General features: G+C 35.3%; 1 protein-coding gene across 2 annotated transcripts in view; it reads right to left on the reverse strand.

The window, feature by feature from the left end:
- The window catches only part of GALNT13 (polypeptide N-acetylgalactosaminyltransferase 13), a 557,255-nt gene that overhangs the window by 19,914 nt on the left and 521,198 nt on the right, over nt 1-16,143 (reverse strand). For both annotated transcript variants that reach the window (XM_029225787.1, XM_029225788.1), the window contains exon 12: nt 452-586. In XM_029225787.1, the coding sequence (XP_029081620.1) occupies nt 452-586 (135 nt within the window). The remainder of the gene's footprint in view (nt 1-451; nt 587-16,143) is intronic.

Genomic DNA, 16,143 nt, shown 5'->3' on the forward strand with positions numbered 1-16,143 from the left:
TCATGCTAATTCTTGTGGCTATTTTCTTTTTTCCTTTAAGTTGAGAAGCATAAATATCACAGATTACAACCATGTAAAATGTAAAATTTGAAAATATGAGAATATTAGTGATATTGTCCTGTATGCACATTTTCATACAGGACACACACACCTCTCAGATAGGCATGGCCTGTCCATTACCTAATTTATGTTGAGCATGTACATGGTGATAACAGAGTTTAAGCACATAAAAATGACTTTATTTTCCTTATGTATATTTTATACTAATGGACTAGTTTGGCAAAAACCTATTTATATGATATACCATCCTAATGTTTTCAGCTATGAGCATGCATGCTTGAAAATACAATTCTTTCAATGCAGAGAAAAAATAGCTTAGGATTTAAATGTATTTGAAATACATAACTGAGTCTAAGCATTAAATAAGAAATAAATTAAGAAAATAATATACCTCAGCATCATACTCCCATAACTGATTTCCTCTCATGTGGTGGCATTTTAACATGATTACAGGTCCGTTGAGTCTAGACACATCCAAGCACAAGTCATCGGTTCTGATTTCTTTGTCAGCAGTATAAGAAAATACCTGAAAATATAAGAGTTAGCCAATAAAATAATATCTTCTTTAAAAAAAAAAGTTGCAGTATAGCAGATTTATCTGTGGAAGCTTTCATATCAGATAAACTTGTGTTTTCAAATGATCTCTGCTGTGTGATCTTGAGAAAGCTAGTTCATCTCTCTGCGTCCTTTTCTTCAACTACAAAATATGTACAGTGTCATGTGCTTTTTGTGAAGACTCAGTTTAACAAACTAAATTATTATTTTTGTAATTCTAACTTTTTTTTCCTTTTTTAAATTGAAGTAATAGTTGATTTACAATGCTTAGTTTCAGGTGTAGAGCAAAGTGATGTATATGTATTCTTTTTCAGATTCTTTCCCCTTATAGGTTATTCCAAAATATTGAGGAGTATTCCCTGGGCTATACAGTAGGTCTGTGTTGGTTATCTGTTTCATACATAGTAGTGTGTATATGTTAACCCCAAACTCCTGATTTATACATTTGCATCCCTACCCCTTTCCCCTTTGGTAACTACAAGTTTGTTTTCTATGTCTGTGAGTCTGTTACTGTTTTGTAAGTAAGTTCATTTGTATCATTTTTTAGATTCCACATATAAGCAATATCATATATTTGTCTTTCTTTGACTTATTTCACTTAGTATGTTAACCTCTAGGTCCATCCATGTTGCTGCAAAGGCATTATTTCATTCTTTTCTTTCTTTGACTTATTTCACTTAGTATGTTAATCTCTAGGTCCATCCATGTTGCTGCAAAGGCATTATTTCATTCTTTTTATGGCTGAATAAAATTCCACTGTATTTATATACCACATCTTCTTTATCTATTCCTCTGTCAGTGGACATTTAGGATGCTTCCATACCTTGGCTATTGTAAATAGTGCTGCAGTGAAGATTAGGGTGCATGTATCTTTTCGAGTTATAGTTTTCTCTGGATATATGCCTAGGAGTGGGATTGCGGATCATATGGAAGTTCTATTTTTAGCTTTTTAAGGAACTTCATACTGTTTTCCATAGTGGCTATACCAATTTACATTCTCACCAACAGTGTAGGATGGTTCCTTTTTCTCCACATACTCTCTAGCATTTATTGTTTGTAGAGTTTTTGGTGATGGTCATTCTGACTGGCGTGAGGTGATACCTCATTGTAGTTTTGATTTGCATTTGTCTTATAATTGGCGATGTTGTACATCTTTTCATGTGCCTTTTGGCCATCTGTATGTCGTCTTTGGAGAAATGTCTGTTTAGATGTGCCTATTTTTTGATTGGGTTGTTTCTTTTTTTGATATTGAGCTGTTTGTATACTTTAGAGATTGATCTCTTGTAGGTCGCATCGTATGCAAACATTTTCTCCCATTCTGTAGGTTGTCTGTTTATGACTTCCTTTGCTGTACAGAAGCTTTTAAGTTTAATTAGATCCCATTTGTTTATTTTTGTTTTTATTTTGATTACTCTAGGAGATGGATCCAAAAAGGTATTGCTGCGATTTATGTGTTCTGCCTATGTTTCCTCTAGGAGTTTTATAGTATCCAGTTTCACATTTAGGTTTTTAATCCATTTTGAGTTTATTTTTCTGTATGGTGTTAGAGGATGTTAACTAAATTATTAAATTCTTAATATTTGGTGACATTGTATTTTCTGAATTATATTTGCCTTATAAAACTTACACAACAGGTTCAATAAAATAAAGTTTGTAAACTTTATGGAGCTCCGTAAAGGGCAGTCCTTGTTGCCACCACCATATGACCAATTCCCTAAGTCTAGAGACAATGATGTTTTTCATCAGTTTCCTTTCTATAACATAAGTACATCACATAAACTTTATTAAATATTGTCAGTGGGTTTCTGAAGGTTGTAGAATTATCTTTAGAGATCTCCTTAAAGGCAGGCTCTATGTTTACCTTTCTCATGTGGTTTTGGCTGGGCTTGACTATAATTCTTCTCAAAATATCCAAGAAATGTCAAGGTAGATAGCAGACTCATTGTTAGCTAATTCAAACTGATGCTATAATAATCTCTATTATTTTGTTCCTAGTGCAAATAATTTATTTATAACATTGATTATTAAAGTTTTGTAAGGGTTATTAAGTACATAATTATAAAAGTTGTTTTCTTCTGTTAGTTATGATAAGCATGCTTCAGTATTCTGTGGGTATTTATTTTTTCTTTGCAATGTCAAGAGGGAGTATGATGAGGAAGGTCATTTCAAGGTCTTTTCATTTCCCAAAGCAACCTGATGAAATCTGAGGAAGTCAGCTCTACAGATCATTTATAAACTCTGAGTCCTAGCCTGTAAGCTGACTAAGTTAGTCTTGAAATGGTTGCCTCTGTAGCACTGGTACTCAGGGCTTCTAGGAAGATCACAAGTAGTGGTAAGAGGGAGATGCAAAGTCAGTGATGGAACCCAAGTACCCTCTTAAGCCAACATCTTAAAAGGAAAATTTTCACAAAGGTGTTATACATTTTACTTAACAGTGTAAAAACTTGGGAAGTGTATAAAGTTCATTTATTTAAACAATATAAAATATAGATTTCATGTATTGAATTCAGAAAAGATTTTCCTGTCTTTGAAGTATCATGTATATGTGTATATTTTTTATACTTTTCAATGTATATACTTTTCATGGAAAAAGAGTAACCAAAAGAAGAATAAAGGAAACACCCATCTAAGATAAGTATTTGTATCCTTCCCAAACATGGCTAGTATTTTTTTTAATACAATTGCAAGCATATTTAATTAAATAAATGAATCTGGTAGTACACCTTGATGTGAGAGAGGGTAGTTTCTAGAGAAATTTCTTTTGCCCATTATAGGATTATTTCAATGTGAAGGATAATTTTCCACTTTGAAATTGCTTTATTTTAGTTGTATACAGATGGCAATGTAAATGGAGACACCAAAGCATCTATATTCACCATTAATTTTGCATAATGAGTATAATCATGGCCTGAGCATCAATTCTCCTCAGGTCTCTAATGATAGTTTGGAAACTTTAACTATTGAAAGTTCTAGAGAGAAGTCCACAAAGCATTCTTTGTTCCTCAATTTCTAATTTTGATTCACTTTTGGGTCAATTAATAGATATGTAATTTACATCACAGTTAAGAAAGGTATCTATAGAATACTCTCTGACCCTATATATGAAATTATCTTTCTTTGGACTTTGAAATTGAAAAAAAATTAACTGATGCATCTACAAGTCATGGCGATTGCTGGCAAACACCAGAAGTTAGAAGCAGCAAAGAATGATTCTCCCTTACAGGTTTCAGAAAGAATATGCCCTTTCTGGCACCTTGATTTCAGACATCCAGCCTCGAGAATTGTAAGTCAATAAATTTCTTTTGTTTTAAGCCATCCAGTTTGTGATGGTTTGTTATAGCAGTTTGAGGAAATGAATACACTTCCTTTTATTCCTAATGCTGGTTGAAGCCTTTAAAAGTAATGGGATTAGTTTTCCAAATGTCACTGCAAATTTTTCAAATCTATTGTATCTCAATATCTGGGCCTAAAATCGTACCATCCAGTTATACTTTCCAAAAGCGTCAGAGCAATCATTTTCATAATCATTTTTCCATTTAAATATATCTTTGTAAAGTGGTTCTTTACTATGACTAGATGATTTACTTGCTTTTATGTATACTTTATTGAAGTTAGATTGATTTCTGTCTCTGAACTGATGCACTCAAATGAGTTTAGGAATGACTCCCAACATATGAAAGATGATAGCCAAGCCCAGTCTCAGTTCCTTTTAATCTTAATATTTTTTCAGAGAAGGTAAACTTTTTCATTATATCACACATGCATACAGTTTGTTCTGGATTTTTCTTCTTGGGAAGTGTGTCCAAAGGTATTTTATGATTCTTCAAATATCTAAAATTGAACAACATTTAAACATTTTTTAAAGACTGTGTGAGAATTATCTAAAATATATTGCAGTAAATTAGTACTTTACTTCGCACAATGAAAGAATGTGTCAATACGTTCTTTTAAAAATTGTATCTTGCTTAAAATCCTAATGTATAGCTGTTTCTTTAAAAATACTCTTATATCTTTACCCCTTTGAATAATTGCGAGCAGCATAGCAGCCATTCACAAAACCTTGTAGAGCAGCCCAAGTTGCAAACCAAGGACACTGTTCTGTTACTGGGACCTGGACCACGTCTCCTTCAGCAAGAGGCTTGGGGACTAAACGCCCTCTGCTGGCTCTGTCTCAACATAAGGTTTCCTTCCTTCTTTTATCCTTAGATAAAGAAATATTTTGCCAAAAAATATGTGTGTATTTAAAAGGCTCACATGTGTATTTGATTCAGCTTTGTTAATTATACAGGTTGTGATTTCCCTAGATTTAGTTCAGAATTTATAAAATACTTTTCCTGTTGAGTTCCTCAGGACAATATTTACTCTAAAGGTTCACAGTTTGAAGAGACTCTATATGTTACTCTATGCCAGCTGCTTCACTTTCTAGATGAAGAAACTGAGGTCAGTAAAGCTACAGGGTTCACCCAATTTGCCAGAGCGTCTTAGCGAAAGAGGTCTCTCTGGACCCCAGGGTCATTGTCACTGTTCCTTCACTTGACCATACTGCCCTTTACATACCCATTTTGGAGCTTTGGGCCCTCTGGGAATCCCTTTAGGTATTTGAAATACAGTCAGTTTGAGAAATCTGTTAACAACCATCCAGAAGGACAAATTATAAGAAAATAAACATCATAATAGTTTGTCCCTCATTCTGTAAAAATAGCCCAGGAACATTTGTATTGAAATAACAAAATTGTTTAGCAATAAAAATTCAACATTTAGCAGTGATTTATTTTTTAACACGTTCTCTCTTACTATATGTCACACCATCCTGATATTAGCATGGAGAATGCATAGATGGAATTGAATTCATCAATGGAGATGCCAAACAGACTTTTGCTCTCAGACAAAAGATTTTTGTCTTAATTGATTTCAGATTCTGTTTATAGCCTGTTAGCCCAGTGGTTTATATAGAAGAGGGTAAGGAGATGTAGGTAGCTTCTAGCTGTGTACTCTTATCTTACATGCCTACATGGTATCTATGGTCTTTTACAGTTTTAATGCTCTAAAAGACTTGTTAAAAACAGGATGTGAGTGTGTATCTCAAGTTCAGTATTCCCAGTCTGTCCTCAGTATCACCTATGAAGGCTTAACTCTTTCCCCTTTCACTTCAATATAACTATGTAACACTCTGGTAGTTCCCTGTTTGTACTCAGCAAGTCACCTCATTCTTCCATCCCTGACCTGGTATGTGCTGATCATATCATTAGGACTATCCATTTCACTTTGCCCAGGAAAAGATCACCTCCTTAAAGTCTTAGTACATTCGTCACTTTCTTCATGTAGCGTTTTTGTAACTACTCTTACCCTGATAGCTTATCTGCACTTTATTGTAGGTATGATATCATCTGTGCATATACAATGGGCTTTGGAAAATGACACGACCTGGGTTTGAGACCTTCCTCCACACTCTTCAGAAAGAATTACTGTGAGACTTTGACCAAATCTTACCTTCCGTATCTGGGAAAAGGGATAAAGATGCCTCCTGTTTCCTGGGCTGTTTCAGATGTTGAATGAGGTAATTCATCTAAACTCTAAACACAGTACTTAGCCCAAGTGACATCTCAGTATCAGTAATTATCTGTGCAAAATCCAGGCATATAATCTACATTTGATTACAGTTTGTTTCATCTTTTTGTTTTATTTTTTAAACCTCGCTGCCCCAGTAATAATGCTAGAGATATATTTTGAATACCTTTGGAAACAATTCTAGGAGAAGAGTATGTGTGCAGTAATTACTTGCTGAATTTCAATGAAAGCAATTTCTCTTTGGAGTTCTTTAGTACACTTTATGGAAAACAGAGCAAGAGAATAAGGTAATAAAATAAGCAGGATGCACTAATATAATAAAATGTGACTGTTGTTTCTATTTTCTTTCTACTTCATTGTTAAATCCTCCTTTTTTTTTTTTTTTCTGTGTTACGCGGGCCTCTCACTGTTGTGGCCTCTCCTGTTGTGGAGCACAGGCTCCAGACGCACAGGCTCAGCAGCCATGGCTCACGGGCCCAGCCGCTCCACGGCATGTGAGATCTTCCCGGACTGGGGCATGAACCCGTGTCCCCTGCATCGGCAGGCAGACTCTCAACCACTGCGCCACCAGGGAAGCCCAAATCCTCCCATTTTAAACACTACTGGTGTTCAAGTTTATGTATGTTTAATAACTTACTCTGCCTTGAAGGGTTTTAAAGGAAGTCTGCAATTCAGGAATCTATACTCAAATATTTTCCAAATATTTACTCATATTCTACTATTGTAATATTGAAGAATATAAATTGCAAATATAAGCCTAGTAGGAATTCCTTCCAAAAGATACCTCAAGATATAATACTTGAATGGTAGATATTGTTTTTTATGTGACTGTGGTAGAATTCTCAGATGGCCCCAAGATTCTTGTCCCCTGGTATACATGCCCTGTTTAACACCCTGCCCTTGAATGTTGGTGAGACTGTGACCATGACAGGAAAGTTACTTCATGATTACATTATGTTACATAAGACTGTGTCTTTGCAGACTGAGAAAGATGGGCCCTCAGCCCTCCAACTTCAAGGAACTGAAATCTGCCAATAACCAGGAATCTTGGAGCCTCCAGTAAGATCACAGCTCTGACCAACACCTTCATTTCAGTCCTGTGAGACCCTGAGCAGAGAACGCAGCCACGTTGTGCCTGAATTTCTGACCTATAGCACTGTGAGTTAATAATTTTGTGTTGTTTTAAGCCACTTAATTGGTAGTAATTTGTTATACAACAATAGGAAATTAATACAGTGACCATCAGGTTAAAGGAGATGCATGCAAAAACTAAATTATTCTCACCATGTAGAACACCTTCTCCCATGCTATGTCTCTATCATTTATCTATTCATTCAGTGATTCATCTATCTATTTATTCCGTGATACTTTTGAGAATGTTAAATGTTTTCAGGCTTTATCTAAACCATATAGGCCATTCATGAAACTTTGATAGCAGACATCCAAGCAAGTGCCAACATTTCTGTAAGAGTTTCCTCCACTATTCCAACCTGCTTGAACTATGTTCTTGATGTTCTCATTGTATTGATTTTCTGTAACAAATTAGCTTTCCCTTGATGATATTCTTTCCTATGTTTTCCCCCACTGAGTTATTCCTTAAATATTTTTTATCTGAAGAACTGGCCTTCACACATATAAATTGCAAGGGAAGTAAATTAAATTTCTGGATGGGATATTCTCCTTCAGTCATGGGCAATTTTATACATACTTTCCCTTTATGACTATATCATTAGTTGGAACCATGGAGCAGCAAGATATCTGGTCTTTGAGGTTCTTACTCATTTATGCCTGTGAATGTAAAATAAACATAGCAGTAATAATATATATTATTCACATGACATATATATACGTATATATATAGACTATACATTCATTTTAGTGTTTGTTTTATTAGCCACAAATTAATGATAGAAGACTTTGTGATATCATTTCTGAATGTATTTTTACTGGTATTTTATATTATTTCAAAACTTTTCCACATACATTGTATTATTAGACACTTCCTAAAACTGGTATGTTGCATATAATTAGAGAAAAATTATATTAAATATATTAAAAAGTCTCAAGGCAAATTATAATGTCCTTAAGATAGCACAAAGAAACTTATTGTGTATCTGTTGTAACTGCATCTTATCTGTAAAGGTAAACTACCCTTTAGTTTAAATTAGACATAATTTTAAAAATTCACCTCCATATTATTAGCACAACATTGGCACTGAATCAAATAATACTGAACGTTTCTAGATGGTTTCAAGCTTAAAGAAATCCTACTTATGTCATTCATCATTGCTGCCAACTAAGATCAATTTAGTTTGGCTTCCTCCAGAAGCTGACATTGAACAAGGATTCAAGTGCAAGTAGTTTTTATTATGTAGATGATCCCAAGAAAGACCAGTAGGAGTGCAGGGAAGGCAAAGCAGCCACTAAAGGGTATATTACAAATTAGTTACACTGTAGATAACTGGAGCCTTATCCTGTTGGGAAACTGGCAACCAGGTGGAACAAGCCTCAGATTCAGTTCCCTGGAAGGGTGAAGGACCTGGGATAATTATACCACCTGCCCTCAGCTTTTGCTTGAGGTGTGCTTCCAGGGAGTAGAGTTGATTAATTCCCCAGGTGTGACAAGGTGGGCAAAGCAGCCTCTGGCAGAGAAAACCAGCAGGCAGAGGGACAGAGATTCTGGCCTTTTGGATGTTGGGCTGGAAGCAGGTGGAAGGAGAGAAAGCCAACATTTTGGGATAATCTGCCATGTGTTTGGCAAGATAGCAGTCATTTTAAATATTAGTATATTAAATATGATATAGCATATATCATAAATTTCTTCAGTAACTTTTCAGGGTTAGTATTATAATTTCTTTTTTTTTCAAATAAGGAATGTGACGTTCAAAATGGTTAGATAAATTCCAGGTCACTCAGTTTGCAAGTGGGAAAACCTGTCTTTGATCTGTGGTCTGTCAGGCCCCAAATCCCATGCCCTTTTTACACAGTTAACATTTTGCTTCTGGGATATTTAAAAAACTCCAAACTTTATTCAGATTTCACAGGTTTTTCCTTAAATTTCCCATATGGTCCTATGTTCATTTTTCCAGGATCCCATTCAGGATACCACATTACATGTAGTTGTCATATCTCCTTAGCCAACTCTGATAGATGCTCAGACTTTACTCTTTTTGATGACTGACAGTTTTGAGGAGCACTAGTTAGGTATTTTGTGGAGTGTACCTCAGTTTGGGTTTGTCTAATGTTCACCTCATGGTTAGATTGGGGTTATAGATTTCTGGGGGAAAGATCACAAAAGTGAAGTGCCATTCTCCTCACATTTTATCAGGGGTACATGGTATTAACATGACTCACAGTGTAGAGCCTTGATCACTCACCCAGGGCAGCATTTGCCATGTTTCTCCACTGCAAAGTCACCACCACACCCTTCCATATTCTACTCTTAGAAAGCAAGTCAGTAAGCACAGCCCACACACAAGCGGGAGGAGAGATAAATTCCATCTTCTGGAGGGGGGCTTGTCTACATAAATTATTTGGAATTCTTCTGTATAGGAGATCTCAGAGATCAATATTAACATGTCCTAAAAACTTCAGTCTAAAACTGGGGGCCATGTCTTTATATCAGATTTATATGTAACCACATTAAGATTCTCATAGTAAAAAATAAATCTAGCTCATGGGCCACTTGTTTGGGCCACTGAAGGAAGAAAAGTTCTCTTTAGTGAGCACATTGTAATGTAATGATTTCCACCACCTAGAAATAGCACTTGGTCTCATCAGTGTGTAAGATGTGGATTGAACACTGGCCACCGTGACCTAGGGAGACCACTTTGATCATTCTTTGGTGTTACAGGGACCATACAGTGCACCTCTGAATTTGCTAGCTGCTGTTTTCTTGGGGCAGGGGGTGGGGGAAAGTGCCTCTTAAAACAATGTCTGCATATCCCAGCCAAATAAGCACATTTTACTTCCTTTAAATAAAAAGAACACTGCAAAATCTGTTTAGAAAGTTAGCAACTAGAGAGATGGAGTAGAAGTATATCTATCTGGTCGGTTTTCATTAGAAGACTAAGATTCTTTACTAGAAATTGGAATGGATGGTAGGCTGTTTCCATGGTAACCCAATGAAGCCTTTTTTCCTTTAATGGAAAGGTATCATTTCTGTACATACCACATGTAGCTTCTTGCTCAGTATTGGATCAAGTCCTTTGATAATAGAGTAAATGAACTGACAAAAAGTTCTGTAGTCTGTCCCTGCTTGTGGTAAAATTATACTTGGGTACTAAATAACATGAATAACAAACCCTTTTCATTTTGGCCACATTCACCATGCCATTTTTAATAACAAAAGTGCATGTGCAAGTATTTTCATGAGGTTGTATTAGAAGTAGGTTACAAGCTATCCTTTGGCAACCTTTGCACTCTGAAAGATTATTGCTCCTTTTGTCCCAAGTAAAAATTTCCTTGCTTGACATTTGCATTCTATTAAAATCTTAGCTCCACTACTTATAAAACTTAATTTTCCACTCTCCCTAGTCCAGGCCTTCCACTCCATTTACACTAGTGTCCTCGCTGTCCTTGCACACACTCCATTCTCTGTGCTCCCTGACAGCTTTGTGAAGCAAAGACCCACTCCTGTCCTTATCAGACCTTTTTTCTGAATGCCTTCTGTATAATAGTACAAATATTCTTTGTTTCAAGAATAATTGTTTTGTATTCCCATTGAGATTGAGGGTAGGGATTGTGTGCCCATTTACAAAAATGGTAATATAATAAAAAGAACCCAAGTATGATGCCAGTATAAATACTTATCCATAGAATATTATTAATTTTATAATTAATATTATAAAATTATTGTCTCTGGGTGAACCATGTATTTGGAGTAAAAAAGAAAAGAAAAACCTGCTTCTGGGGAGGCAAACAACTCTTCCAATACTCAGTGCAGCATGAAATTCTCTTAGGGTTACTCATGGAAAGGACTCTATGTCATGTAACAAACAGCATCTTCCCTACTTCCTTATACACAAAAAGAAGTTTGAGTTTTTTAAAAATTAATTAATTATTTATTTATTTATGGCTGTGTTGGGTCTTCGTTTACTGTGCGAGGGCTTTCTCTAGCTGTGGCAAGTGGGGACCACTCTTCATCGCGGTGCACGGGCCTCTCACTATCGCGGCCTCTCCCGTGGCGGAGCACAGGCTCCAGACGCGCAGGCTCAGTAATTGTGGCTCACGGGCCCAGTTGCTCCGCGGCATGTGGGATCTTCCCAGACCAGGGCTCGAACCCGTGTCCCCTGCATTGGCAGGCAGATTCTCAACCACTGCGCCACCAGGGAAGCCCCAGAAGTTTGAGTTTTAAGTGTATATTTATTTCCTCTTGGTGCCCATATATTACTGGGTATATATATATATATATATATATGGTGTTCAATGAATTAGTGATTAATAGGTTCTTTTTTCTTTAAGTCATTACTTTTTTGTGACTGGCAGGTTGCTCAAAATTTTCACATTGTTCTATCTTCTAAAAACATTTGTTTTCTAAATTTTTTTCCCCTAAATTCAAGCTTTTTAAATTCATGTCCCTGTCACTGGACTGCAGGTTTCACAAATCATCTGGACTTATCTCTTGCCTATCTAGCAATAGTGATAAAGAATATTAACTGAGAATGTCTAGTTCAACCATATCAATTTAAGATTAGAAACTGAGGGCCAGAAAGGACAAGGGACTTCATAACACCTTTGGTATGGACTGAATGTCACCCCACCACCCCAATTCATATGTTGAGCTATAATTCCCAGTGTGATGGTATTTGGAGGTGGTGTATTTGGGAAGTAATTAGGTTCAGATGAGGTCATGAGGGTGGGGCCCTGTGATGGGATTAGTGCCTTTATAAGCAGAAGAAGAGATCAGAGCTTGCTTGCTCTGTGTCATGTGAAGAAACAGCAAGAAGGTGGCTGTGTGCAAGCCAGAAAGAGGGCCCTCCCCAGAACATGACCATGCTGGCACCCTCATCTAAGACTTCCAGCCTCAAGAACTGTGAGAAAATAAATGTCTGTTGTTTAATCCACCCAGTCTATGGTATTGTGTTCTAGCAGTCCAAGCAGACTAAGAGTCACAGAGGGATTTTGACACTCAGGTCCTCTGAGGTTAACTTTTCACCAAAGCTGACTCAGATCAAGTATGGTGTAGTGTAGTAGGGTATATGAAGTATATAACCTAATTATGATACCTTCCTCTCAGGGTTATTGTGAGACTCAAATTATATATACATACTTAAAACACCTGCAAATGTTTACTATAGGAGTAGTGTTCAATATAATTTCCACCCCCATCACTGCCATAGGCTTTTGGGAAGAAGCATTCATAATATACCCATAAAGAATTTAATTAATAACTAAACCAACTCATACTGCTGATATATGCTTTAATTTAGTGTAGGATGCAATTAATCCTAGAAAAATATAGAAAATTGTTTCGTGCAAAGGAGAAATATTGGCTTACATCCATATAAATAAAAACAATAGTTTGTAAAGATGAGGCTAGATTGTTAACTAGGAGAAATACCTAATAAAAATTAGAAAGATTTGTTCTTCATAGTTTATACAGAAAAATGATGACAATTCCATGATATCTTAGGTATAATTTTTTTATTTGATACAAAGAATGTATAATTAGGGTCATTAAAATATGGAAGATATTTTGTTGCTATCTTGTCACTATTGTTATATCAGGATTTCTAACAACAAGGCAGAATATATATGGGATATATAGTTATTTGGGAACAAATGAAATATTTAAAACATTTTCTTTTTCAGCCATGTAAGTGTATAAGCTTGCATTTGATTAGTCTCCTCATTTTGGGTTATCCTCAATAAAATCTTGTATATGATGACATCTTTTAAAAATTGGTGAGTTTTAAGCAAAGAATGCCTTAAAAATCTTGGTGCTATAAAAATATTATACCTGACATTTTATTTGGCTTGCAGATTTCTTAGACTTTTTTTCCTTTTTCTAAACTTTGTTTCTCTTCCTTGCATTGGTTAGTCAAATATTTGAACATAAATTTCTTGTCCAGTTTTTTGTTATCTAGGCTTCATGTGTTTTCTTTCCCCAAAAAAGTTTTCATATTTGGAAGGGAAAAAAACCCTAGGTATACCCTTACTTGTTACTTTCTTCCAATACTGTAAGAATTTATTAACTAGGATAGAATTGGGAATACAGTAAGATGAAGAAAATCTTAGGTATAGCAAAGCATATAATCATGAGTATGGGCTCTGCTTGGCTTCTGGTGAATATAAAACTGGGGTAGCCAACACTGTTAATTTAGAAACTATAGACATTATTTACCTTACTTAGAAACTAATAAAGTGGCTTTTTCTACTAGAGTAAGCCAAGTTATTATTTTAGCTATTACAGAGTGCTTCAAATGGTAATATTAAATAATTATTTATGTCCTCAGTAAAATTTAGGCACACACACTCTAAGGGAGAAGAGGGGATCATTTCAAAGGACCTTAATATTCTTCATATATAGTAGATTCATGCATTCAATCCATTAAATTTTTTAATATTAAATATACTAAAATGTTGGTAGGAAGATGACTTGAACAAGCAAGCAGCTCAGGGTAATGATTAAGACCAGAGTGTTAAGTCAACAGTTATGCATTAAGACAGGATGAAAGCATTTGAAGATAAAATAGAGAAAGGAATGAGGTTCAGAAGATTGAAAAAAATACAGAGGAGGAAGGTTCTTCTGGGACTGAATTGTTCAGTGGAGCCAAACCTATCATGAGGAAGTTAGCAGAAAGCTTATAGTCCATCTCTAAGTAATAGAAGCTTCAGAAGAGATAAACTGGTGGGCTGAGGGAGCTAGTAGCAAAACTGCTAGTAGCAAAACATTTTTCTTTTAGTAAGTTTTTTGGTTAACAGTCTACCCTTGTCATTAAGAAAAGTTCTATTGATGGTGTGCAATAAGAGAAGTACATATGCCTGTGTGTGTGTGTGTATTTTGTAAAAATACAGTAGTATTAAAGTTACTGCTTTGTGAAAGTGTGTGATATTTCACTTTTCAAAGGGGGTTTTTCAAAATATTCTAGAAATTCCATTAATAAAATGAATACAAATTTATGTGAATTTTCCCAAAGATCTTAAAGTATTTTAATATTTAAGCTTTATAGAAATTTAATTTTAAGCTTTTTAGAGATGGGCTGATATGATGATACACTTTAATTGATTTATCAATAGAATAAGTATTTCTTTTGTCCACTATGTGCACATACTTTGATATCATCATCATTTCCTTAGATGCCCTCATAGAGACTGTTGTCCCTTCCAAGTTTAGTCCAGTGCCTTTCCTTTTCCATATAATTCTCTCCTTATCAGGAATCAGGGTAGACATTTTTATTATCTCAACACCAGAAATAATTGAACCTTCTTGAAGCTGGTTTGTTTTTATATTATTGACCCAATAAGTCATATAACCAGTGTTGTACTTACAGCTAGAAAGCTTGGAGCCAAAGTTGTGGCTTATTTAAATGAATGTAGGATTTCAGGTATTAATTTTAAACACTTTACAGTAAAATAGTAAAAGTGGTTTCTAGGTTGACTTGCATTGCCAATTTTTCCGTTGCTTTTAAAAAAAGTGTCAAATGTGATAGATGTTAACTATCATTAAGCAGAAATACATAAAATTGGACTGTACAACACTAAGAAGAAAAGATAGATCTAAGAAATAGACAATACTAGGGCTCAGTTTTTGGAAGTATTAAGAAAACAATCTCACAATCTCTGAGTAACTCCTACAAGGGGAAAGAAAAGGATTGAACACAACAGATTTGCCATTTATTTCTATGCCAGGAAACGCTCTGGCCAGGCAAAACTAGGCAGAATAAGATCATTAGTTTAGGTTCCTGTAAGTTTTAATCAACTCCAAGCTTAATACGTGTTTCTTTAATACAAAAGATAATATAATTTGTTTGAATTAAGAAAATGTTACCTGTTGTTTACTCAGTTCTTGAATTAAGATTTGAAAAAACAATTTTAAAACTTCTGTGCAGAAGTTATTAACTATTAATGGAAAAGGCCATCATCATTTAATATTTATGGATTCACTTTTAGTTATTTTATACTTTAAAATTTTTATTAATATAGGATTTGGAGGTATTGACAATTTTATTTACTACTACAATTGCACTAAAATAGAATACAAAAACTCAAGTTAAAATGGAATATCCAAAACCAAATTTTCTATAATTAAAATATTCTGTAGGACCAGTATAATTTAGAGCCATTCTTTGTAGCTACTACTTGATTTCTTGAAGTAGCAAGATAAAGTAATACATGTTTTTAACTTTGAGGAAGGTTTTGTATCTTATATCTTAAACCTCCGAAGGGGTGGATTGCTTAAGAACACTGAGCTAGAGACTTTCTGGAGTTCTCTTTGTGAGGACCTACAGTAGTTTCCTGTGGCTGCTGAAACAAATTATCGCAAACTTGATGACTTAAAACAATGGAGATTTATTCTCTCACAGTTATGGAGGCCAGAAATTTGAAGTCAGTTTCACTAGGTTGAAATCAAGGAACCAGCAAGGCAGTGTTCCCTCTGGAGTCTCTAGGGGATAATCTGTACCTTGCCTCTTCTAGCTTTTGGCAACAGACTATATTTCCTATGCTTGTGGCCACATCACTCCTATCTCTGCCTCTGTGGTCTCATTTCCTTCTCCTTGTCTATGTGTGTCACATCTCCCTCTGCTTTCCTCTTATAAGGATACATGTGGTTGCTTTTAGTGCCAGCCAGATAATCCAGGACAATCTCCTGTATCATGATCCTTAATCACATCTGCACTGTCCTTTTTGCCATATAAGGTAACATTCACAGGTACCAAGGCTTAGGATGTGGATACGTTTGGGGGTCATTTTTCAGCCTATTACAGCCTCAAATCTAGGCATTTTCATAGGAACAGT

This window comes from Monodon monoceros, unplaced genomic scaffold (genome assembly GCF_005190385.1).
Source record: "Monodon monoceros isolate NGI ecotype Baffin Bay Population unplaced genomic scaffold, NGI_Narwhal_1 Super_Scaffold_16, whole genome shotgun sequence".
Classification (NCBI taxonomy): domain Eukaryota; kingdom Metazoa; phylum Chordata; class Mammalia; order Artiodactyla; family Monodontidae; genus Monodon; species Monodon monoceros.